The sequence below is a fragment of the Macrosteles quadrilineatus genome, unplaced genomic scaffold (assembly GCF_028750875.1).
Source record: "Macrosteles quadrilineatus isolate MER2022 unplaced genomic scaffold, UCM_ALF_1.0 Scaffold_5__1_contigs__length_97177068, whole genome shotgun sequence".
In the NCBI taxonomy this organism is placed as follows: domain Eukaryota; kingdom Metazoa; phylum Arthropoda; class Insecta; order Hemiptera; family Cicadellidae; genus Macrosteles; species Macrosteles quadrilineatus.
In genome coordinates, this window is record NW_026542598.1 from 51,387,235 (window position 1) to 51,413,875 (window position 26,641).

Consider the following 26,641-nt stretch of genomic DNA (forward strand, 5'->3'; position numbering starts at 1 on the left):
CAAGATCTCAGAGAAAATACATAAGTCAAATTATAGAGGGAATACAGATTTTATCTATAGGGAGCAAACTCTATGAATGACACATTTAACGACTCTGTATACCCTTATTTCCTATTTGAATAAAATAAATGTATTAGCAATCTGGCACATACTTTCTCCCCTTAGATTGTGGAGAACTTGTTGGTAGCGGTTGAGTAACTACTATGCAGTTTTATGGCGAAAATCACAAAAGTTGCAATACTTTTGATCATTCATTTTTAGAGCAATTGGGGTTGTACACATTTGTTTACAGTAAAATAGACATACTAAATTTTAGTCAAAATGTGTCGAGCTCATTCAATCCAATTTTTGTTGTTGTTATTATGGAAAGATTTGCAATTATATTTTGGTTTTACATAATTATTAATGACTTTTAAACCATAATTTTTAAAGCAATGGGAGTTGCACCATTCTTGTGTTTGGAGTTAGTGCTTGCCTATTTTATATATTTTACTTTTGCAAACCTCACCTCAAAACTTTGGACATCCACGGGAACCCAAGGAAATAAATAGGTCTATGACGGTCCTAGATATATGGACCATCTTTGTGGTTAATTTTGGCTATATTGGTTTAGTATTTTAGTCAGCCCAGACAGACACCATCTCAATTTTATAATATGGATTTAATCATCAAACAGTATCAGCAAACTGACATAATCTTTCTCCCATTAGCTTGGCATTAAAACTAAACGTGTAGCCTAGTGGGTAAACGAGAGGGTTATTCTCAAAAATCACAAAACTTAGGGACTTTGAACAGCACTGGGGGTGGTGACATATTTTGTTTAGAGTCAAAAGGACTGTAATATACAAAATTTTAATCAAGGTCATTTGATTTATATTTTATTTTGTATGGTTTTATGGGGAAATCTGCATTAAAAATAAAATGTTCAACAAAATACAGCTGGTAGCCTGTATCTCTGTAGACACACAAAGACAGATAGAGATATGACATTGAAAACCACTTCTTTGGGTTCGATATCACCCAAAACCCAAACTTGAAATTTTTTACAAAAACAATACTTTTCCATTATTATGTATAGGGGGAAAAAGTAAAAATTGGCAGCTGGTCCATAAGCCACATTTGCACGAGTAGACATGGAGGTTACAGAGCAGATACCTGCCAGTAGTGTACCTGTGTAGCTTCTCACCTACACTCACACACAGTGTATTTCCCTGTCAATGATATAATTAGTCTTAGTGAGCAATCACTAGCTTAAACATGTAACAACTTTTCAAAAATTAAAATTGCAATTACAAACTAAATGACATAAGTAAACATCTTGTTGAGTTATTACTTTACAGTAGTTGAAAACAAAAACAAAACTTAAAACCTAAAGCAAATAATTAATTCCTACAGTCACCCGACAAAGTGGGCTTCCTTGCAGAGATTATAGTACAGAAAGCATTACTTTGGTGCACAGTTTTTACTTTGGCGCACATATAGTATTCCAAACTAAAAAAGAACCTAAAAAATGACATAAAATATGCTATATTTTGCAATAGTTGTCAGGGCTAATGTTTATAATGAGGTGTTAAAAGATTGGTGGGAAGAAAAAAATATTTTGCAGCAGGAAATTCTGTTGGCCATTCAATAAAACATTTGTTATGTTTTTTATAAAACTCGACATAGCTTTAAAATGAGGATTGGAATGTCCATTTACCAATAGTGTATTTTAGTCAAGCTTTTATAAACTTTTACACTCTAAAATGTAAAAGCTTTGTACCCATGACATTTATATAAAAAAGGTTTAAACCAGCAAAAACAACATTCTCAAAAGCTCTCATTAGTACTGAATAGTACAAATAATGTATCCCTAATTTAAGATAACCCTTTTCAGTGACTCTTCACTTGCTTAAGACAATACAGGAATGGTTAGGCGGTTATTAATAAAATGTTAGCACTCAGTTGAAGTTGAAGACTGAAATAGCCGAGGATCACGTACGAACCACTGACTGAGGGAACTATTTCTGTTTCTGACCGACAGTGAATCTAGAAGCTCGTCTACATCTCTTCAAATTACCCTCGTTTGTGCTAATTAATGTCAATCTTTGACAGTAATGAAAAAGTCATTATTTATGATTTTAAGTGACTGTGCTGAGAAGTGAGCTTTAAGCAACAATATGTGAGTAAACATTGATCTAAAGTAAGGTTTCTCTGAGGATTTTTACCATGCAAGTTATTTAAAATTGAAAAATTTATTTGTAAACTTGTATAAACTTTCACCTCCGTCTCCTGTCTCATTGCAACACAATCAAAAACTTTGGAAAGATTCGTCCAGTAGACATACAACTGTGCGTGGAAATAGATTTTTTGTTTTAAGTTTATAATACAATCAGTATTTAAAAACTGTCAAAATACTCAAACCACATTGTACATAAAACTTCTGATAGAAGTAGGCAAAACATTCCCATGTAAGAGCTTAGCTATATTATGAATAAAATTGAATTAAGTCTAAATCAAGTCTCTGATAGAGTGTTCTGCTGTAAATACTGGTTTTCGTCAAATAATCCTACTTTTTAACCAAGCCAAATGAATTAAGGGGCAACTTTTAGTAAACTATAGCATTCCTATGCTCCATGAATTATTATAATATCATCCTACACCTAAGGGAGCAATTGGGATTTTGGCAGTAGCACTCTGAGTCTGGCTCATTAAGTATGTTTAATTTGAATTAAAAGTTGGCTACAGCTAGTCCATATAGATGTGATATGACTTCTTTGATTTAAATCAGTCAATGATAGGGTTGACTCACAATGCTAATACCCAACTAGCCTATTGACTAACAGCTTATTTTTCTTGGTTGGTTGGTTAGGGAGAAATGTTAGCTTGAATCTGAGGAATAATCCCTGAAGTTCAGTTATAAAAACAAAAACTGAACTTCAGGGGTTTTTTTGTAGTCTAGTTTTAGAATTAGTTGAAAATGGCTTTGATCAGTAATATCGGTCAAGTAATTTTATTGCCCCACACAGAACTCTTTAGTTATTTTTATTAATCTGCTTTACTGACAACAAGATTTTCCCCAAAACACATTCATGTTTGATGGTTTTCTTTTCATTTTACAGCAAAATGTAAATAGATATATTCTGCAGTTTTATAGTTTCAAGATACAAGATGAAAAAAATAATACAATGATAACATTACATTTTATAAGACCATGAAGGTCAGGTTTTGACATACTTTTCTCTGGTCTTTTAAATCTCTAGTTTTCTTAATTAACTGTTTTACTTTTTCTTTTTTTTTTCTTTTCAAAAGCAGCTACTGTTGACACACACTTCTAGCTGATTTACTAAGGAAATACTTTGAATGGTTTACAATACCAAGCACAACCTACTTTATTCAGGTATCGTAAACCACTTTAAGTATACTGTAATCCGGAGGTTAAAACCACTCTTTGAAAATTATACTAAGGGAGTGTTTTTTTTATTTTTTATTGAGTATGGCTGTAAATATTCATTGCTTGAAGTGGGACAGTTTTTTAACTTAAAATTATAAGACATGTTCTATGTAGAGCTGAATAGTTTCCCCCTGAAATATCAATTTTTTCACATCGTAAAATCCAAAATTTGACGTGAAATGCAAAAATAATATGGGAATGCAACTGCACAAATTTTAACCCTATGATGAGTGGAGGATGAGAGAAGAATGGAGAACGATTCCTTTTGTAGAAAACCTCTTTTATGATGGCTGTATGACTTACTGTCATTAAGTGATTCAGTGACCAAGTATATGATTGTTAATCCATATACTGATTAGTGCCAACAAAATGTTTGGCTGAGGTTTTGACATGAGGAGTAAACAAATCAGTCATCAGTTAAGTTTTTGTTCCATCAATAACACATGACAGATTATTTATTGACAAATATTGATTTGGTAATTGTTATAAAAACTAGTAAAAAGAACATAAATAAGAACAATGAATTTGTTTTTACTTATCACAGTAGATTTTGTAAAAACATTAATTTGATATTTTTCTATAGTTGTCTGCTTGCAATATTGAGCGGAGCTAGCATCTTGCAGTTTCCAATGTCAATTATATATTTGGTTCACAATGAACCAAATAACAATGGAATGTCTATTTGCAGTATTCAAAGTCAATTAATTATAAGTCTGGTTTGCGTAAATGCAGGAACCAAAGTCTATGTTTCATCTGAATTAAATGTCTGATTGCAGTACCTATCAAATGTCAATGATACATTTTGTTCTCATAAGTAAAATGCCTAGGGTGAGTGCACCAGTGAATGACCACCCTCCAGTGAATGACCGATTTGTATAAAAAACATCATATCAGCTGTATTAACCTATTTGCTGTATTAAATTCAATGGTACACCTGGTTTACTTAAATGGAATGTCTGTTTACAGATTCTAAAGTGAATGGTACGTCTGTTTCACGTAAAAGAATTGTTTACTTGCAGTATCCAAACTTATTTTGTTCGTTCACGTAAATGAATTTTCTACTTGCAGTATCCTAAATCAATGGTATACCTGCTTCACATAAATGGGAAGTCTACTTGCAGTATCCAAACTCAATTGTAGGCCTATATTTGGTTCACATAAATGGAATGGCTATTAGAATTATTTAAAGTCAAAGGTTAATAAGCCTTATTCTGGCGAACATAATTAATTATTGCTTATTCATTTTGTAGAAAATTATGATCAATGATATGAATCAGATTGTTCTTGCCTTTTTATCGTTACGGTATTTGTTGTTGTTTACGTTCGTTCACTAACATATGTTGCACAAACTTTAAATTCGCGTAGGAAAAAGCCCTGTGGTCCGATTTTTACCATTTCAGATTTATACCTTCCCATCAGTGCCGGATTTAGGGTACTTGCGGCCCTAGGCCAAATTACTTGAGCGGCCCTCCCCCTGTGGTGAAAATTCCTTGCGATCGCGGAAGTAATAGTGACTATCTCCTATACATCAAGGGGACATCATCATCGACACCCGTGATCCTGGATGAAATCGTGGACATCTCTCCTAAACCAAGTCAAAGCCATCATAACTATGATGGCTTAGTGATCATAACTATCCGGGACCGCAGTAAAATCGTGAACATCTCCCGCAGGCCGCAATCACGGGGACATCATCATCGAAACTTGCGATCGCGGCAAAGTCGTGTTAAAAACCTCTCCCGTGGACTGCGATCTTGAGGACTTCATCACTGTCACCCGCGGCCGTGCCGAAATCGTAAACATCCTCCTCGGTAAGCCACCACGGGGACATCCACATTGACACCCCCAGCCGCGGCGAAATCGTTAACATCTCCCGTGGGCCGCAATCATGGGGATGCATCGTCAACACTCGCGGCCGTGGTGAAATCATGAACATCTGCCGCGGGCCGCAATCACGGGGACATCATCATTGACAACTCGATACAGCATCTAATTCGTGAACGTCACCCGCGGCCGCGGCTAAATCATGAACGTCTCCCGCGGGCCGCATTCACGGGACATCATCACAGGCACCCGAGGCCGCGGCAAAATCGTGAACATCTCCCTCGGTCCACGGAGACATCATTATGGTCACCTGTGATCGCGGCAAACTGGTGGTTTAAAATAAATTATTTTTTACAAATTTTATCTAAAAAAAATGTTTTTTTCCAATCCTCTGCGGCCCCTCTTGCTTGCGGCCCTAGGCCGCGGCCTAATCGGCCTAGTGGTAAATCCGGCACTGCATGGTTGGTTACTATGGTGTAGCTAAATTTCGTGCAGATCGCTTCAGCCGTTCAGGAGGAGTATTTGTAAAACAAAAGCAGGAGTGTAGTATATGAGCTTCGCTCCGCTCAATTAATTGTTTTCATTATCATCACTGTGATTTTTTTTTTTTTTTTTGTGATCACTGTGATACTCACTTTAGTGATTTTATTTTACCAGGAAATTGTCAATAAGTTTTGTTTTTACAAGTTAAGATAATTTATTTAATATAAAAGATGTTGGCAGCCTCTTTTAACTTTACATTTACCCGTCCACATTGGCCTTAGTCTTAGGCCTGGCCTGTGCAAGGAATGTATTCAGCAAAACAAGGGGTGAGCCGTACAATACTAGAGTTTAACTGTCATAAAGTGACATGTACCAACATCAGAATCAACCTCATTGCTGACGCTGTCATGGATCTTAAGTCCATTGAACTATTGACTTACCAATCAAAGATCATAATTAAAATTGTCCTGTTTTAGCAAAAGTTAATTAATCATTTCATTTTCAAACCTTTTAAAAAGTGTATGAGTAGGAGGGCAAATTTGAAAACATGTTTAGCTAACATTTATATACATATGTACGAAAACTTTAGTATTCATTATACTTCTATAAATGATATTTATTATTAAAATAATATTAGATAAAAAATTAAAATTATGAACAGGTCAGTCAAAATTACATTGAAACTATTACATGAAATAAGGAAAAGCCCTTTAAACTGCATTTACTCCTCCCAGATAAATCAGACATCTTACAGATGATTCAATACCGAGCAAAATATTTGACACAGTTATACATAACTAAAATGTGTTTTCCCAATAAAAAATTTGGGATTTAAAAAATGCAATTAGCTTTACACATTTTTGAAACCAAAGTTGAGAACCAAGAGAAATACGAGACCACGGACGAGTCTGGACCCTGCAGTAAGTGCCAAGAGATGCCGCAACAGCTAAAAATACTAGACACAGCTCTCTGTAGAGTTCTGGATGTATGGAGGGTTCTGATAACAAGTTAAACTGAGTTCAAATGATTTGATGTAAAATTCTCTACCTACTTGGTCTGAAATATATAAAAGAGTCATTCAGGAAAATTATCATGTCTAGAGAAAAAAAAAACATCCCCGACGCAGCAAACCTGCAGACTAAGCGATTTTCCATTTGCCTGAGTGGATTTAAATAATATTTGGTTTAACATGTACCTATGTTTGCTGCTAAGGGAGGGTAATAAAGTGTTTTTTATTATTAATAGCTTAGTATTAAGTAAATAAATTTGCCAAGATTAATCAAAATATATCCATAACAAGCAAACTACATACAATATTTCACAATATTCTCCATAAGAATAACATGGACACTTTAAATTTTAAACTTTTTAAATTTTCTTCATAACCAATATGTACAAGAACACGATGATATACTAAATTTTTGGTTCTATTTGCACTTAAAAATGGTCTACAGAGAAGTTGGAAACATTTTATGTCTTGAGGGTCGAAAATGAGAAAACCGATTTTACCCCATAAACCCCCCCCCCCCCTCGTCATTCAAGTTTATCCCGCCTTACACCTCAAAAGTGGATACCATAGAATGAAAGAAAATCTTTTCAGTTAGGAATGATATGGATTTGTATGACTTAGTCTGCTGTTTGGCTTTGACCATTTTTAAATTAGAGTAGAAAAAAGTATTAAAAAGTATAGCAAATAAGATTTTTATGTTACTAATTTTTGTACAATTTTTCAGGGATCATGAATACGAGCCAATCAACCCACCAGCGACAAGCCATCCTCCTCCTACATCCCCTCCTCCTACATCCCCTCCTCCTACATCCCCTCCTTCTCCACCCCTCCTGAAAGTGACGGATCAGGAGGGGGAGGAGAAGGAAAGTGAACCGGAAAGAGTCGACTTCAGATCGATATTCGAAGATCGTCACCACAAATATTTACGAATTCCCCTTGATAGGGACATGGTTATTCCAATTGACAAAGCAGAGATAGAAAGTTTAAGGTACGATGATGAAGAGGAAGAAGAAACCAATAAAATGCAAGGAATAACAATGGAAGATGTGCAAGACCACGAGGAAGCTCGTAACTTTGCAGCGACTCCTGCTACAACGATATCCAGAACAGACGGAGAGTTCAACACAAGTCAGATGGACTCATCTGGCCTGGACGAGCTGCCTCTCAAAAGAGAAGCGAGAAGAGGATTCAATGCCAGGGGATTTCAACAGAGGATCTCCTCCCAAGCTGGAAGACTGAGAACGAGAATTCGCAACATTTCCAGGCCTAAAATTAACTTCCCCGAAAGACCAAAGTTTAACCTTCCAGATAGGCCAAAGATGAATTTTGAAAGACCAAAATTTAACTTCCCAGAAAGACCAAAATTTAACATTAAACGTCCTGATTTGAAAATGCCAAATTTCAATTTTGGGAAAACAAAAACTAGTAGTTTGAGACGACCCTTGAGAGATAAAGCACAAATTCCATCAAATCAATCGACGGTAGGGTCTAAGAAAAATATATTTGATTCCATTAATTTCAGAACCTACCCAAGAATTTTTAGTAAAAAAAAGAAAGCTGCTCAAGGTCGACGAGCATTAACTCCTCCCCCTCGAATGGAGACACAGAGTACACCTCCCTCCACCCCCGGCAGTAGAACAGGGCCTTTCAACCAACGATGGACACAGCGGTTCAGAGACATCAAGTTTGCCGATGGGGACAATCAGTCAGATCTGAAAAAACCGTCTTTTGAGGATGATGCAGAGGATGACAGTGCAGCTTTCCAAGATCCAGACTTCAAAGCAGCAGTGACTTTTGATAATGAAAGCAAACAAAAGGCAGAGAGTTCAATCAGCATTCCAGGCTCAGACAGGGAACAACAATCATCAGGAAGTTCATCAGAAAGACACAGAGCTGGAGTCATTGAAGAAATTGATTCAGATGAATTTTTTCTTCGGGAAAAAGGTTTGAGTAGAGAAGATGTAGATGTCAGTAGGTACCTTTCTCTTGAAATCCGAGATGCCTTCCGATCACCCAAAAATGCCCTCGCAAGTCTAGGCAGGGAAGAATATGATGACGACAATGAAGGTTATGATAGTAAACCAAGGCCTACCGGTGAGCCTGTACGCATGTCAATGGAAGCCATGAGAAATCAGTCATCAGAACAAATGCGGATGACACCCGAACGAGATATTGAATACACTGAAGATGAGGAAATCGAAGAGGAAGAACCAGTGAGACCAGAACGCACCAGGTCGCTGAAGAAACGTTCAACCAGGAGCAAATCTGAAGAGCCGAAACAGGAAATTGACAGTCAGTTTAACACCTTTCCACCCAACAGACCTACTCGGGTACGTAAACAAAGTTCTCAGAGTAAACAATCAATTCCAGTAGACTATGATGAAGATGAGAAGGAAAATGTGCAAGATATTAGACCACCGTCAATTCCAAGTCTACATGTGACAGATACTACAAAGGAAATGTCACCTACTCGGTACATCGACGAGTCCTCAGAAGCTCTAGATAAACCTTGGGTAGAAGAGCCTCAACCTCCTCTACCTCCAAAGAGAAGGAAGAGCACTCGAGACTCCAGTCAGGACAAAGAATCTTTGCGGCAGTTCCAGAGGGAGCAATGGATGGACGAAGACGCCCAGGCTGATGACATGGTGCTAGATAATGTAAGTAGCAAAACTTTCAATACACTTTTATATCCATTTTAACACGTTCACTGCGGGCGTATCCGATCGGATACGGGCCGAGCGCTGTTCAGGTGCTGCCGTAACCGATCGAAAACGCTCGGCAATGCCTTTCGTATATCATCGTTTTTGTTCTAGCGTCGGTCGAAGGCAGACCTATTCCACATTAGCGTGTAGTGGGTGACTTGCTTTTTGTTGTGTTGTAGGTTGGTAGTAAAATTTCCCCATAAAATCCCCATCTGGCAAACTTAAAAATCAACTTGTTGTCCCGTCTTTCTCCCTCCAATTGGCAATACGATGGGACCGCCTACGTTCCAAGCAGTGCTGCTATCTGTGAGTGTTTAGCGAACTAAGTCGACTCTTGTTATAAAACAGGACGTCACCGCTTGTTATTTGCTATTCGTCATACAGAAATATGAGAGCCAATCACCCGGCAATCGGGTTTGTTCGACGCTGCGGGCTGCGCCGCACTGAGGCTACACCTGTCATTTGATGGCCCGCAGCGAACGTGTTAAAGCCATTGCTGATTGTTAAAATTCAATAAACTAAATCTTCGAAATCTTGGTTAAATTTATTTCATGAAAGACTAAAAATATCCAACTCCAGGTGTGGAACACCCCCATAGCCCCCCCTTGACCAGGTCCAGAACCGCCACTGCTCATGAACTAAATCTCACTGAGTACACCATCATAATGCTATTGTGAAACCTGGACGTTACTGAAGGAATGTGCATTAGAAATCGATTAATCGTAACGAAACTCTGGTCTCACAGTCCGGGAATCCAGGTACACAATCACTTGGGGAGATGAATCATTTTTGCCAGTTATGCTAAGCAACTTATTTTGTAAGTAAAAAAAACATTAAAGAATATACACATCATGTTGTCACAGTGGTAAAGTAAACCTACCTCAAGTCAGATCAAATAAATACATGCAAGAAATGTTTACTGGTAACAGCTTTAAGTCGGGAAACATTTGTAGAAAACACTAAAAAATAAGGCCGGGTAAAAAAAAGGCTAACTATTTTTACAAGAAGCGTTTATTATTTCAAAGCGCTATTAAATAGTGTGAGTATTACAATTAGTTACACAAGCATTTTGTCGGGTCTTTTAAACTCATCGAAAATTATGACTGTTATTACTGTAGTTTTAAAATAACTTCTGTATAATATTGGTACTTGACAATTGCTCGATTTCGAGCAACAGGTACACTAGTAATTATTAAGGCCAAAATAATCACTGGAGAGCATTCTGGAAAATTTTTCCACAAATCACGTTATATTCAAGCAAGTCCCATCTTGGAAATACAATGAAGCGCCATCAGTTTTCCATAAGCCAAGCATTTGCTATGACCATACACAAGAGCCAATGACAAACACTGAAATTTGTAGGTTTGATCCTGCTCACCGGGGTTTTCATGCATGGTAGCTTTACGTAGCCTACTCTTGGGTTAAGAACCGAAATGACTTAAAAATTGTCTTACCACCAACAAATCCTACTTACACCCGCAGCGTAGTATGGAAAGAAGTTATAAACAATCATTCAAATGCTCCTCCAATCCCATCATACGACAACTCGACCGATATGGAAGTTGAAACGTAAAACATTATGTGGATTCGGATTGCAATGTATTAATAAAGGTGTATTAAAATTTTTTATTTGAACCATCAAAATGTGTTTACTATTTACATCATAAATATTTTTTTATTTAGCTCAACTTGTCTAATAAATATTTTACTCTCTCAGTACTTTTATTTATTTAGATTAATGGTTATAGTGCTCCTCTAGCAATCAATATATTTTCTAAGACCGACTGCTTCTGACTTTTCCCAGGATCAACCTTTTGTTTGTTAGGTGAGCACATTAAATACTCAACTACCCAGCTCCCCAGATATAGGTACCCAAGATTGTTTAATGATAATAGTGCGCCTTATTTATCTTTATCATGTTGTAATAGAAAGTATGTTTTTCTAGCAGGTGATCGCACTTCAAAGGGATACAGATCAAAGCAGGGCAATTCAGAATGGTCACTACGACTCTCCTCCTCCTCCCCCAATGAGAAAATCTCGATCACAAGGAACATCACTGGCTGAAGACGATCGAACTTCTAGAGGAGCCGAATCTCTCATCTCAGAATCTAGGACACACATGACAGAGGATTTGGAAACTAAGCCTGACATTTTGCCTGTCATCATAGACTCACCAGGTTATGCTGTTATAGAGAAGACGGTAATGGAAGGAAAACAAAAACAACTAACGGAAAAACCAAAACGACCTCCTCCTCCTAGTCGGCGAAGAAAAACAGCGGCACAACTAGCAGCTTTGAAAAATCAGAGTATAAACTTCTTTTTTACATATCCTAGAAGAGCAATTAAGAAAAAACTGCACATGTCATCTCCTCCACCTATTAGACCTGTGAGAAATTATAGTACAATAGGACCAACGAGACCTCCGAGAGGAAACAGAGTGTTCAGAGAGCCTGTTTACGAAGGTGAATTTATACCTTTGAAAGATGAAAATGAGACTCAAGAGGCAAAAGAAAAAGAAACCCTGGAATACATAGACAATGAAATTGTCAACAGTGTAATATTAGATTCATTAGATAATGAAAAATCTACTATTAAATATGAACAAGAAGAAGTTCAAGAAATGAGGGATCTCCAAAGCGAAGATGTGATCGAAAAAATGAAAGATCGTCCTTTACCTCCCCCACCACGTCCCCCGAGGAAAACCAGGGAAGAGGAAATGAGAGACGAAGAAGATGTGAGAGAATTTACTGAGGAAGAGGTGGAAACAACAGATTTGGATGAACAAGATGTAGTAGTCTCAGAGAGAATTGATATTCTTGTAGGTCACCCACATCATGATCATGAGACAAAAAGAGAAAAATCTCCCAATATTGAACCTGTAGAAGAGGTTTTTGAGAGACAAACAGTGCCACACACTGGACATGCACAACCAGAAATATTGAGTGAGCCTCCAGTCAAAACAGAGCGGAGAAAAAAGTCACTAAGCCAAACAAGGAAAACACCCTTACCAGCACCTGTTGAAGCTAATGTATCAACTCAGACTGATACATTACCAGATGGGTTTTATGTGGAAGAAGAACAACAAACTTCAGCTGATTATAGCAGATATGAGGAATCATCATCAGAAACACCACGCCCTGCTAAGGAGCCTGAGGTGGAGAAAAAAGTTGAAACAATTATCGAGCACAAAGTAGTAGTTATACCAACTCCTGAGACTGAAATTCTTAAAGCTAAAAAAATACATGTAGCAGAATTGGATGTAGACAAACTCAATGTTACTGAACTACAAGCACATAAGATTACAGTTTCCGACATTGACGGTGTATCAATGCAAGTTGCAGAACTGACAAGTAAATCAGGTCATTTAGTAGTAAGTGGATTTGAGCTTCCTTCTTCGTTTCTAGAAGCAATAACTCCGCAACCACCACCCGCACCAGTTATTCACATTCAGTCATCGACTCAGACTCCTCCGGAGATGACAGACTCGCAAACAAACACTACACCTCAACAGGAAGTGGCACCACCATCCGTTATACAACCTATGAACCAACAAGAATCTCTCCCTTCATCTTCGTCCGTACAACCTCTAACACAAGTGCCTCCTGCCTCCCCACTGCCAGCCCCACCCTCACCCCCACGGAGGCCATCCCCACCACCTACCATAGTCATCCACAGTCCGCAAGGCCAGCATGTTCCTGGTTACGTCCCATCATCCCCTCCACCGAGGTCTCCTCCCAGAACGAGATCACAAGACTCAGAGGAGGAGTTGAGGATGGTTCCTCGAAGACGAAGACATCACTCTCACAAACAGCCGACTCAGCTGTCAACTGACGAGGAGGAAGAAGACGAGTTCCCTAGTTACCCAATAGCTCGGAGACCTCACCAGAGAGAGGCGACTGCGATAGAGTTAATCAGACAGCTCCTTGGCATCTGGCACAACTCTGCATCTCGTGGGATGAACCAAGCCATCGAGGTCCTCAATGCTGCATTTCCAGAGGGTGAGAAGCGAAAAGACGCCCAGACAGCAGCTTGTATCGTTCTTGTTCTCATTGCCGGGCTATTGCTCCTGGGTTTTGGGCAAGATAGAACCGTTCACCATCATCACTGGGACTTCCTCCCGCCTCACCCTTGAACTTTTGTTATTTATTTCATTTGTTTTAAGTCGTTATTTATTTTTAGACCGAGAACATTGAACAATGCTCTTTTTACAATTCTAATGATAAAGTTTGTAAATAAACACTGTTTTGAGTGGTTTTTTAAATGATTTTAATTTTTATTTACAATAAACTCCCTATCACATTGATAGTTTCAACTTAAGACACTAACTTAAGAAGACTAAATCATATAAAGTTAGTCAAATATATCATCGTATATTACTTGTTCTCTTTTGTCCTTGTGGCTTCCTTTTTGAGATCGGTTGGAAGCTGAAACATAACACAAACAAAGTTATGACAAAGTTTTGGAGCATCAGTTTATATTTTGGATCCAAACAAGACAGAAAATAGGAAAATTTGCTTGAAAAAAATATGAAAGACACAGTAAGATGATTGACCAAGGAACTGAATTCATTTTTTCACTGATCTTGTGACAAGTTATATTTTCTGACTGTTTCATTGAAATCCAATAGGGACTATTTATGTTTGTTGATTTTTTTTTTTCAAAACGGGGAGATTTAAATCATTTCAATCTCAAAGAGTTTGATAGTGTAACTTGAACTTGTCTATTCCAATGACGTTTGATAGTCAAAAATATGGTTTCAATACCATCATAAGCTATTTAATTTAGTATTACAGAATACTAAGAGCATAAAAACAAGGCAAGTACCAGCCATAGCCAGGCAGGTAACCAGTCATTGAGGCACTTACCAAGAGAGGACCAAGCAGTGGATGAGGAGGCATCATTGATGGGACTGATTATTGGTTGTCTCCGAGCCAAGGTAACCTTCAGTTGTATATTTGACACAATGCTGCCATTGATCTGTAACAGTCATCATACCATATTAGACTACTAGGATTCCAACTCACAAAACATGCCTCTTTACAAAATATGTTTCTTTATCTCAATTGTCTGTACATAAGAGTTAGGATTTTCAGGCTATTTGTAATTGTAAATAATTACTATTAAATAAGTTTTGAAACCCCGGTATTGGGACGATACAATTTTCATGGCGATAACTCCAAACTGCTGTTCCGTTCCCTTTGTGTAGAAGCATAACATCACTCAGTAGTTTAGCCAACAACACAAGAAATAAATAGATTCTTCTAGCATTGTAATATACATACAGGGTGGTAAAAAAGTCCCTGGACAGTTAAATATTTTAAAAAATAATGTAGATAGAGCTACAATACTTGGTACAAAGTTACAGGGCATAAAACTCTATTTTAACACATATTCAGTGATCCAATAACTCTTCAGGGGGACGGCCCACAAGGAGTCGGAAGAAAATCTTAAATGGAAGCATAGGTCAATATGCACATCAAATTAAAGGTCTTTTTTAGTAGAATACAATGCCGCAAACCGCACTTTAAAAGGTTGATCCTGCGCAAAATGGCAGATGTTCAAAGATTTCTTGAATCCGCCATTTTGAATCTTTGAACGACTGCCATTTTTTACTCAGGCATTCTTTTGAGCTTGAACTTACGGCATCGCAATCTACTAAAGTGAAGACCTTTAATTTGATGTGCATACCGACCTATGCTTACGTTAACAATTTTCTTCCGATTCCTAGGGTTGTGCCCCCTGAGGAGTAAGCGTATAATAGCAATGTTAATTAAATGAATCTTTGAACAACTGTCATTTTGCGCAGGATCAACCTTTTGAAGTGCGGTTTGCGGCATTGTATTTTACTAAAAAAGACCTTTAATTTGATGTGCATATTGACCTATGCTTCCATTTAAGATTTTCTTCCAACTCCTTGTGGGCCGTCCCCCTGAAGAGTTATTGGATCATTGAATATGTGTTAAAATAGAGTTTTATGCCCTGTAACTTTGTACCAAGTATTGTAGCTCTATCTGCATTTTTTTTTTATAATATTTAACTGTCCAGGGACTTTTTTACCACCCTGTATATTGCACTCGCCCTAACTTAAATTAAACTCTTTTCTATTAGGCCTAACCTTTTTCCCCCCCTTCCTTCATTCCTTTTATTTGGTCATACTACAATTACAACTGGAGATTATTGGTTTGGATTGTCAATCCCTATCAGTAAAACATAATGGTAAAAAACATTTAATTGCCATCAGCACACTCTATACTTGCAAATCAAATACTCACCAAAACATGCCCCATAAAACAGGATACAAAATCTACTTACCTAGTAATTATCTAGGTACTCAATGTTAAACAAAAAATATTTTATCCCAAACTATAGCTAGGCTTACAGCTATGTTATGTATCTTTCTACATCTTTTTCAATGAAGAAAACACTAAATCTGTTGTTGTGCTAGTCTGAAACTAATTTTTTTTTCTTTGTTTGAAGTTAACTTTTAAAAATGCATTATTCCAGACATTTCAATTCATCACAATAATTAGTAAACTTTAAAAACGTCAGTAAAAGTATTTTAAAATTTTTAATAAATTTAAAAACAATTAGCAAGATTTTACAACGTTTCAGGATCTGGAACCTTATCCATCCTTGGGTGAGAAAGTACCTAAAACTTAACAAGATTAGTAAAAATGGCCCAGCTAACGCTAGAAAATCACAACAAAAAGGGTACATCTGCACAAGATTAACAATGAAATAACATCAACACAAGCGAGGCCACCATCTTGTGCAGACTTGTCCATTTTGTTCGTATTCACCTTTGTTCCAACCTATTGTGTTGTTTCAGATTTAATTTTGTTTTTGCTTGTTATTTCTACTACTATACAGTTGTCTGTGTGGTTAATCTAAGGCATTTTCCAGCTTTAGCTGGATTTGTTTACTAATCCCGATGTTTTAATTAATGTGGTAACTAAACCAACACAAGTCAATGTTTTTGAAACCGCAGTGTTGTCGTTGTCTGGGTAGGAAGGGCAGTTAGGATGTAAACATACCAATAAATAATAAATCACTATCACCAGCCAGGCCTAGGCTCACTCAATCATCAGTTGGTATCAGCTCGGTCATCAGTTCATATGCTCGTTCATACTTCTTTCTTGATTTTTCAGATAACAGGTTTAATGAAACATGCTTTGCAGTTTCTGCTACATATTTCTTCTGGTGTACACATATATTCACAATCACTGAGATTATTGTTCTCAAACATGTTAGGCCCACTTATAATTATTCTTTAAAATACTACACTTTTGGTTATGTTCAAACCAAGCGTTGAACGAAAAATAGAATATAAACACGAAAGGACAGGTTAAATCATAGTATCAATAGTCAATCAGCTGATCATATTAATAGTATTTTTAAGTGTTGCCAACCTATTTCCAAGTCGGATTATGTGCATAATAAAACCAATTTGTGTTGTTTGGTTGGAATTCTGGTTAGCGCCAAAGTATAAATCGTGCGACAAAGTATAAACGGTGCAACAAAGTAAGTAAATGCTACAATTAGCAGCTTTCTGTACTATAATCAGTGCAAGGAAATCAACTTCGTCGGGTGACTGCAGGAAAAATATATTTCTTTGTTCAAAAACAGAAAACTGTTACAGATTATTTTCAAAGAATTTAATTCACGGTAGTTTGGGTCTTGTAAATATTTTATTTGATCTTAAAGACTAGATCTTCGTTGTATTTACGAGTGTCATTGGGATCAAATATGAGTGTTATTCATTGTGATTTCTGTCAAATATAACATTCAGTTATGTTTTAGTGCAATATAAACTATCCATCTTGTGGATTAATTAACAATATAAACTTGTTAATTAGCCTACCATAATTTTATAAGTTAATGTATTTCAATACACTCTATAGTATTTTGTTGATTTAACCACAATTTTACTTATGCAGGAAGCCTCAACCTTACTCAACCCCAGTTAATCGGGAGTTGAGTATCACAGGCTAAGGTTGCTACCACAGAAAAAATTACTTGTCAGAGAATGAACAACTGAAGACAATGTTTTGAGATGACAAATCACCAAACAAACTTTCCCTCTTCCCACCCCTCGGTTTTTTTAGTGGCTGCCACTGCCTCCACTCCCCATGGTCAAAAGCATACCAAATTCCAAAGCAACTGGACTTTCCCTCCCCCCCCCCCCCCCCCACGCGTTGTTTGTCAACAAGGGTGCTGACACTCACGGCCGCACGCAGCCTTCACCGATCAAGCAAAAAAACTTGTTTTTTAAACTAACTAACTAACTATTTAAACTCCAAAACTACTAAAAAGTATAATATTATCCATTCGTTAGATAGGATCTAACTGAGTAGAAGTTATTTTCAGTACTTTTTAAAAACCAACCAATATGATAGAAGTTAACCGAAAAAACTAACGAATATTGCTAATCGTTAAAATTTCTATTCGTTATTCCCAAGTATGGTAGCACATGTTACTGCGGGAAAACACAAAACAGCCATTATTATAAGTTACACCAGTATTATGAACCTATTTAAAAACCTACAGTGAACAGTAAAATTAGTCTTACCTCAGTAATTGCCGTATCAGCTGCTTCAGTTTTGTCAAATGTCACGAACCCACGGCTGAAAATGTATGCCATAATAAGAAAATATATGCGTTCATCATTTGCTTATTTGGTAACATGGTTCCATTCCTTGATTGAAACACATATTTTTATCACTTAACTCTTAAATCTCCAGGTAGATGTTTAATTGTTGTTCTTATTCCATTTAATTCACAGAGAATCCACCCATCTTGTCAACTTTAGCCATTCACTATTTATATTAGTTGGGCCACTCCCATCAAGCTCTGCTACAGATAGGCTAACTTTTCATAAGTTGCACACCAGCCTGACAGAGATGGTTTTAAAATCCTCAATCTAAAGTGCAGTCTCTTGGCCAGGGAGACTTGGCCTCTGACCAGACAAAAGTACTGGTCACCCAAACACTAAAGCTAGCAGTTTTAAGCTTGACGTGTCACATTACCAGATATAATTTTCAGCTGTTTTGTTGAGTTGTACTTTGATTTATTGATATGTGGGCCTTTGAGGTTTTAAAGGTTAAAAATACTTTCTTACACAAGTGTTTTAATAACTAGGCCTATTACATAAAAGGGGCATTAAAGCCATTAGGAAAGTGAATACAAATGAAAATTTGGCACTTGACATTATTAAATAGAGGTGTCTTGGTGTCTATACTTTATATATCAAGAAGCACTTAACTAATCGTTAGCTTCGATAAAATATAATCCAGGTTAGAAAAACTGCTTACCAAATAAATTTCCAATATCCAAAATAACATGATGTAAAAATTTGATTAAAAAAGTAATCTCCTATAACATTAGTAATTTAATGACTTTTATTTACAAATCTCCTCAACTATTTAAATATAATAACATAACTAGTTACACACACGTTTAATGTGTTTTAACACAGATGTGCTGTTGTGACAATATTAGTTCAAACAAATGAAACAACTGAATGCAATGACACACCTCTTACATCTAGGGTGCACAATTTGCAATTTGCTTGCAAGATTATTTTTGAAAGGAACACCTGGCCAATCTTTCTTTGTTATTATATCTTTCATTGGCATATGGGCAGGGCCAGGGGGTTGCCGGGGGCCTCGACCTCGGAGGGAGGCCTCACTTGGGGCGTTAAAATTTATTTTATTGATAATTTATTTCAACCAATTTATTACTTTTTCCCCGTGATTGTGGGAGATATTAATAAAATCTGCGCGACAGAGGAAGATCTTCATTATTTCGCCGTTAACATATGAGTTTGTCACTATTTATCCGCGATCGCGGAAGATATCAATCTAGGATTTTATCGCGACCGCGGGTGTCGAAGATCATGTCAACAAAAACTCGGAAGATCCTCACGATTTCGTCTTGATCAACGGGGACGAAGATTATGTCTCAGCGCTCGCGCAAGAGGTTAACTATTTCTCCACGGCCACAGGAGATTTTGCCGCGATTGCAAAGGACGAAGGTGATGTCTCCACGATCGCGAAAGATGTTCACTAATTCCTCCACGGGGGCCCGACCTAAGATGCCTAATATTATTATTTAAAAAAATAATAGACTTATTTATTAGTTTAGTCTCCTAGATCTTTTTGCTTATCGGATTGTTCGAAACAAAAGGTCAATTCGTCGAGTTGAAGCAATAATACCACGTTCTAACCTGTCCGAAGAATCAGAATATAGAGGGGCCTCTCTGGTGAGAGCCGCCGGGGCCTCATCGGTTCTAAATACGACCCTGCATTATGGGATTGGGATGCAACTAAGGCTTTCACCCAGATATAATTGGAAGATGAGTGAGGATCTAGCCTACACTACAGCAAAACGCTAAATGAGTCTATCTATACTATTTCTCTAGTAACACAGAAATTTAGGCTTATTTAGGATTTCTTTCAGTTAATAATTAATGTTCCAACGAACAAAACTTACTTCTTTTCAATTTCCATTGATATGTTTACAATGTTGCCATATGACTGGAAAGTTTTACGTAGGAAGTCCTCAGTAATTTTCATACCATGAACGAAAATTGTGTTCCCAGACCGAGGTTTCTCAGGTCTACCTTCTTCTCTTGGTTTGTCTGTTAATCCTCGTTCTTCTCTGTCCCGAGCACTGACAAAACTTTCATACAAGTCCTGCAATCAATGCATGTTCAATTTTACTGCACTTGAATATATTCCACAGTATTAAAAAAAAAAAATTATAACAAATTACCAAAACGTATTAAAACTGTAGAAACGATAGAACAATTCAAATAGCAATTCAGTTAATCGACAAAGGCATATATTTATTTTCTATGTGAACTCTTTTATGAATTATGTGTTGACTTAATTTTAAAAATTTAATGTAAATAGTTATTTGTGCAACTAGTGAGCAAAGTGAGCAATTGCACTTTGCACTCGAGTTGCACATTATATTTTTCCTACAGTTACCATAAAACAAATAAATTGGTAAAGAAACATAACATATTTTTACACAGAAGTGAACTTTTAATATGACATTTAATGATGCAACAGTACAACAGCTGACCACCTGATTTACAGCCAGTGCTGCCAACGTATTTCGCGCGCATACGACCTTGTCTGCATGTTACGCGCTCACTATTTCGTGCCTTCACGTTGCAAATCTGGAGTGAGACAAAGTAATTAGGCTATAGTGAGACAATGTAAACATTGTCTCACTGATGAGTGAATTGGACTTTGCTTTCTCAAATCAGTGAGAGAACATGTACATTGTTAGGTAACTGTAGGAAAAAGTTTTATTTTTTGTATTTCATGATAATAATTTCACCTGTTGTTGCATCAGCTTTGCTGAATTTTATGTAAGTAATGTTATGTGAAAATTAAAGGGTTGATTCTTAAGTAAACAGAGGGGAGGAGAGGAGAAATACAATGAGTTAAAATAGAATAAATACACTCTGAAACCTAATAAGTAATTAATCAAATGAGATTAATACAGTAATACGAGAAGAGTCATATTTGGAGTTACATTGACACGAGAGAAACGAAAAAAGGAAATAGGCTTACTAGAATAAAATAAGTTGAAATAGGCTTAATATCTAACCTCAACTGGTCGCTGGAAGGTCAGATAAGCAAAATGTCTGCTAACAAGGTAAATATCCCCGCCACAGCAAACCTGCAGATTAAGTGAATTTCCAGAGCATTTGTCCCTCTCAGCCATGGGTCTCCATTTGCACTGAGGTAAAGATATGACAGAAGTAGGCCTACAGGTACCGTATATGAGGAGTTGACAAACTGTGTGCTATATACAGTACAGTAATACAATAAGAAAGGTCAAGTGACGTGTACCTTCGGATAACAGACAGGAAGGTTTCATGTACTTAATTGCTTTAGTGTAAAGTCATCCCACATTGAAACGACACACATTTTCACAAAACTCTATCGTCTGCAGGTAGGGTTGACGACACAAGATTGGACAGCTGAAGATTGGAAAATTCAAGTCTAGGTTTCAGAATTATGTTACTGTAGAATTGTGTTACTGTATGCAAGGCCAGGATTTTGAATTGTGGAATAATGAGGATAGCAACTAGCTTACCTTAGAAGAAGTACAAATAGGCCAGAGAAAACATAAAAGACTCATAAAAACACAACTAAAAGTAGTTTAACTTATATTTAAAATATCCTTACAAAATACTTACGTTAACTCTTGGGCGCATAGTCTCTGAATCCTGATCATCCATTTGAGTCGCGGAGAATGGTTGGTAGCCGCTCACAGTTCTATCGGCCCCTGACAATTTTCTTTCCAATCCTCTAGGTCTCTTGAACCCAGCCTGTTCCGGACGCTTCGGAGTGCGGGGAATGGCAGTGATGGCACCAGATTTCAACAACTTTTTCGCAACTTCTTTTGCATTTTGTGCTTCCATCGGCCTTTTGGGAGTTGGAGTTCTCTCTGGTTCAGGTCTTGGAGCTTTTAAGGCTTGTAAAGCCTTTTTCTGCAACAATTACATGTCAAATGTAAGCAAGTTGATGTTTAATAAAGATTTATTATAATATTTATATTTAATATTTGATTTGTTCAGAGGCTCCATGCTTCAAAAATTTCTAAAGTTAAGAATTTCAGAAACTAAATTAACTAGGTGGCGTTCACAGCCGCGTCCACAAAATTGAGCGGAGTCATTAGCGGATTCTATTAAGCTTCAAAATGATTTTTAGGCCCCGGCCACACGAGGCGAATTTAAGCCGGGCGGCTTATCTTCGCGCGAAGTGCCTGGCCACACGGGGCGGATGAACCGCTTCCTGTTGGGGTTTCCCAGTATGAGTACTCTATTAATTAAAACATAGTTCAGTTCACTCTTTTTAGTCATGGGCAAAACACTTATGTTAGTTTGTGCATTAAAAGCGTGTGGTGATCTGGAACGTTAACATAAATCATTGGGTCCATCCCTTCATAACGGAAAAAAAAATTTTTTTGTGTTCCAAACCTTTTACGAGCACATGCGAAACCATAGTTCGGAGTTCATATGTATCAAACATTGTTTGAACACCACACAACCGGTAAAAAATACACAAAACAAACTCAAAAACCACTGGAAATGTCCGAAGAATATCTCCAATAAGCGCGGCTGCCGCGCGGTCGAACCGTATCGTGTGGCCACTCTCATAAGACTACGTGTGTCATCCCCTCCAACGCGGCTTAACTTCGCGCGGTCGGGGGACGACATACTGCGGCTCAAACGCACATGCGGCTAAACTTCGCCTCGTGTGGCCACTCTCATTTGATTCAATGTGTTGTCGAACCCCTTAACTTCGCGCGGCTTAACTTCGCGCGGTTAAACCGCCTCGTGTGGCCGGGGCCTTACCTATAATTTCAAATAGAGAAAAAATTGATTTGCAAAATTTTTTTTGGCGATTAAAAAAGTTAAAAGTTATTTCCTAGTGAAGAGGAAAACTTGTTACTGAGATGTTATTATATGTTTTTTTTAACCTGCATTTGCATTTTAAGCTTAAAACCTCTGGGATGGTATATTTACTTTTTTTCTCAAACAGAGCGGTACAGTTTCAGCTAGTGATTACATTCAACCCAAACAGTTTCGGCTTCTACCCATTTTGCTTACCTACGGATAACTGCATAACAGTTTAACTTTATATGATGATAAGTATACAAATGAAAACACAAAAGAAATAGCATTCTCTTATATCCAAAACCTATAGAACTAAAAAAATCAAATAAAAAATATATTAATTGGGAAATTAATTTTAAAGACTGAGAAAATTTCTAACTAAACCATGGACAAATTGGTCAATAGTCTGTGCTAAAACTAAAAAATCATTTTAGTTTTCATTGTCATACTAAACATTTATCATCTACTAGTTTATTTTTCAGATCAAATTTTAGTTAATGTTTATCAGATTTTCTTTTGGAAATCCTGGGTCAAAAATCAGTCCATCTATTGTTCGGATGCGGCTCACTGCAATACGTCAACCCAGCACTGATTTGTCTTGGTCCAATATCAACAACTGCTTGGTTCAGGGTCTTGCCTTTTGGAATTTGTGAATTGTGAGAGAATAGGCAGGTGCCAATGGAAATTGTTTTCGGGAATTCAATTAATGTCACGTTTACAAAATTTAGTTACAATAGGGACAATCGGAACCACTGTATTGCATAATGTTGGGTCATCATAATTCAACTAATAAACATAAAAGCTGCATTTCCAAATGTGATAAGACTTCTTCACGTTCGTATAAAATATCGCGGACGGTGCCAACAGCACCTTTGACTAATCCTGCATTGGTCGATAAATTGTGGCATAACATGACTCTACATCTTTTGGCTAAACTGAGGATGTTTTCAAGAGATTGACATTCATTGGAACTCACTATTGCGGCTATCGAAGGTTTGTTTATGGCACAAATGAATGCTACAGGACTTTGCAGCTAAGCCAATTCGTTAAGTATTAAGTATAAATTCGTACAAATACATGAACACAACTATTGAATCATGTTTATTTGTTTATAATGAAAAGTAAACATTGAATTATTTACAATATAAAATTAATCCAGTCATTATATTAAAAATAAACGAGAGAGTTTTAAATATATAACAATTCCTCCCCACTTATTTGAGAGAAAACTCATTTACAAATCCATCCTTTTGATGGGTTTCCTGATTTTCGTTGATAGCCGAATCTTGGGAGCATCTGGTTGTGAGTAGGCCTATGCGGCGTTTTGTTGTCTGCTGGAACTCGGCTCCTGGGCCTCTTGTTGTCTGCTGGTTTTTTTTTTCTCAGTAGGGAAGGTGTTGTACCATGGACCTATTTTACCTTTTTATTTTTTTATTCTGATATGACACATTAAAACACAATAAATGTTAGTGAAAAGTAATCATTGTTCTTTAACACAATGCATATATTTTATTTAACCCTTTATTTTCACCCAAAAAATATATTTTCAATTATTAAAAAATTATAACATTAGGACCAAGGTACAATAGGCTACCTATGTTGTACCTTGGACCACTGATTTTAAAGTAGAGGAAATAAATGTAGAAACACATTTAAATGTTCCCCTTACTTCCCTTTTCTCCCTTTACTCAACAGATAGTGCTAAAATGAGTATAGGTCCAAGGTACATATAGGTCCAAAGTACAACACCTTCCCTCATTAAGCATAAAGTTCACTGTAGGACTCGATGTTCCAGAGACTGCAGTACCTTCCCCGCTTGAAGTGCTACTTAACAAATTTTCAGTATCATGTGAACTTTCTGAATTTTGCACAACAATTTACTTAACATGCCGGAGGCTATCTTGATTTTCCCATGAATGGCAGTTGTCTTGAGCATCTTTGATTGGTGTTTCGGAATATGAAAGTTTGATGTGTTTGCTTAGGAGGAACTTTGGCTATTGGGTCACATCGGCTGTTTGGACTTCCTTGCCTTGTTTGTTGCAATGAGCTAAGTAGAGGGCTTTTGTAAGAAGTAGAATCTTTTGGCACTTCACAAGCTCGAAGTTGATTGAGGTGCCGTTTGATTACATACCCTTCATCAAGTTCTACAAGGTAGTGAGGTCGCCCTAGTCTTTCCACCACAGTTCCAAATTTCCACAGATTTTATCCTGCATAATTTCTTGACTGTACTCTCTCGCCAATATTGTAATGCTTGTTAAATATATTGGTTGTTGAGCCTCATTTTTGTCATCTTCACTAGGCCTTAACCCTCCCAGTGTTACTTGACGAAAATTCGACAAGCAGCACACCTTGTGTAGTGTTACTTGTCGATTTTTCGACACGCAGACATCGTTTACGGCGAAGGCTCTATGACTGACTGAATCGGATTGAACTGGATCGAGTTAGGTATCGTTCTTTCCGTAATATTCTAAGCTTTCTCCAGAGGTCTGTCTCAGCGCTGTATGATCTCTGAGCCGATCATAATTGTAGCAGACAGCTGACGTGCGTGTATTTGTAAACAGCTAGGTTACCCTCCGACCGATGACTGATGTGTTTTATTACGTTTATCATTGTTTTAGTGTTAAAAATCAAAAGTAGTGATATACGTGGTGCATTATAAGAAGATTTAAGTGGTTTTGAAGTGCTGGTTGATGATCCTGAAGAAGTAGGTAGTGATATTGATGTAAATTATCAGCCAGATTCCTAGCTATGGTTAGGCTATGCATTCTTAGCTAAACGCTATGTACTGAAATCTGTTTTTTGCCCATAACTTATTTATTTGCAAATCTACTTCCTTATATAATTATATATTTGTAATCCTCATAAAATTTAGAACAAAGTGGCTATTTTCAAATATTTATAGGCCTATAATTTAAACAATTTCATTGAGCGCAAACTTATTTTTTTTCAATTTTTCCAAAATAATTTTATTTTTACCTAAATAAATTTTTTGAAACAAATATTCCTTATGTTTTATGTATGATATTGAAGCCCATGATTTTCCAAATAAAATGGTATATAGAAAATTAGAATTAACATTGTTTTAAGCTTCTCAGATCCGTTTTAATAAAACCTTGCAAATGCGCCAAAAATAGGTGGACATTAAGGCCTAAACTATGGACACTTGGAGGGTTAAGAGATCTAGCTTTGTTCTCAAGTTCCTGCCAAACATTAATTGTGCTGGGGGTAGGCCTACTTAGTGGTGTAGCTCGGTACCGAAATAATAGTGCACATAGTTTTTCATGCAGTGTGCCCGGTTCAAACTGCATGCACCTGAACTATTTGAGTTACAGCCCCATAATTCCAAAACAAGAAAGCTCATCAAGAGTAACGTGTGATTCAAAGGGTTTGCTCAGATTGAAGAAAATGCCCATCTACCTGCATTTTAGTGAATTTGATACGATGTAGTTTCAGCGATCATAACTTAGTCGATGAATATGTGCCTACACAACTACAAAAACATTACCTACCTTTCTTTTAAGCTTCTGGTATTTAGCCTGTAACATGAGTTCTTCTTCTGTTAAATTGGTCGGGAAGTGTAGGTACACCATTGTTCTGAATTTGAAGACAGGAAGTTATAACACTACTATTATTGAAAGTTTATTCTTCGAAAACTGTGCTAACTTTACTTGTTGGTACTGTACTCACATTAATTTACTAAGTTGGTTAATAGTACAGTAAATACTAAATAGTATAGTAAACAAAACAAAACTGACAGCTGCTACAGCAAA

At 36.9% G+C, this 26,641-nt stretch overlaps 2 protein-coding genes across 6 annotated transcripts in view; one reads left to right on the forward strand and one right to left on the reverse strand.

Annotated features, from left to right (window-relative positions):
• The window catches only part of LOC128993919 (titin-like), a 26,183-nt gene extending 12,471 nt beyond the window's left edge, over window positions 1-13,712 (forward strand). For 3 of the 5 annotated variants that reach the window (XM_054418038.1, XM_054418035.1, XM_054418037.1), the window contains 2 exons: window positions 7,474-9,406; window positions 11,397-13,712. In XM_054418038.1, the coding sequence (XP_054274013.1) occupies window positions 7,474-9,406; window positions 11,397-13,583 (4,120 nt within the window). In that variant the 3' untranslated portion in view covers window positions 13,584-13,712. Of the gene's footprint in view, window positions 1-1,992; window positions 2,162-7,473; window positions 9,407-11,396 lie in introns of those variants that run through there. The other 2 variants (XM_054418039.1, XM_054418036.1) reach the window with 2 other exon arrangements.
• LOC128993921 (negative elongation factor E-like) lies at window positions 13,706-26,638 on the reverse strand. The gene is made up of 6 exons (XM_054418041.1): window positions 26,381-26,638; window positions 21,669-21,962; window positions 19,943-20,145; window positions 18,021-18,075; window positions 14,317-14,428; window positions 13,706-13,875 (listed from the first exon to the last, which is right to left on the reverse strand). The coding sequence occupies exons 1-6, from the start codon at window positions 26,459-26,461 to the stop codon at window positions 13,802-13,804; spliced, it is 819 nt and encodes a 272-aa protein (XP_054274016.1). The 5' UTR covers window positions 26,462-26,638; the 3' UTR covers window positions 13,706-13,801.
• Window positions 26,639-26,641: the final 3 nt, after the last annotated feature.

What these genes read in the sequence shown, in the direction of transcription:
- LOC128993921 (XM_054418041.1), bottom strand. Translation starts at nt 26,461, where the DNA reads ATGGTGTACCTACACTTCCCGACCAATTTAACAGAAGAAGAACTCATG. An exon ending in TCAATGGAAATTGAAAAGAA is followed by an intron (nt 18,076 to 19,942) that starts GTAAGTTTTGTT and finishes ATACATTTTCAG; the next exon opens with CCGTGGGTTCGTGACATTTG. An exon ending in CTGATACGGCAATTACTGAG is followed by an intron (nt 14,429 to 18,020) that starts GTAAGACTAATT and finishes TGACTGTTACAG; the next exon opens with ATCAATGGCAGCATTGTGTC.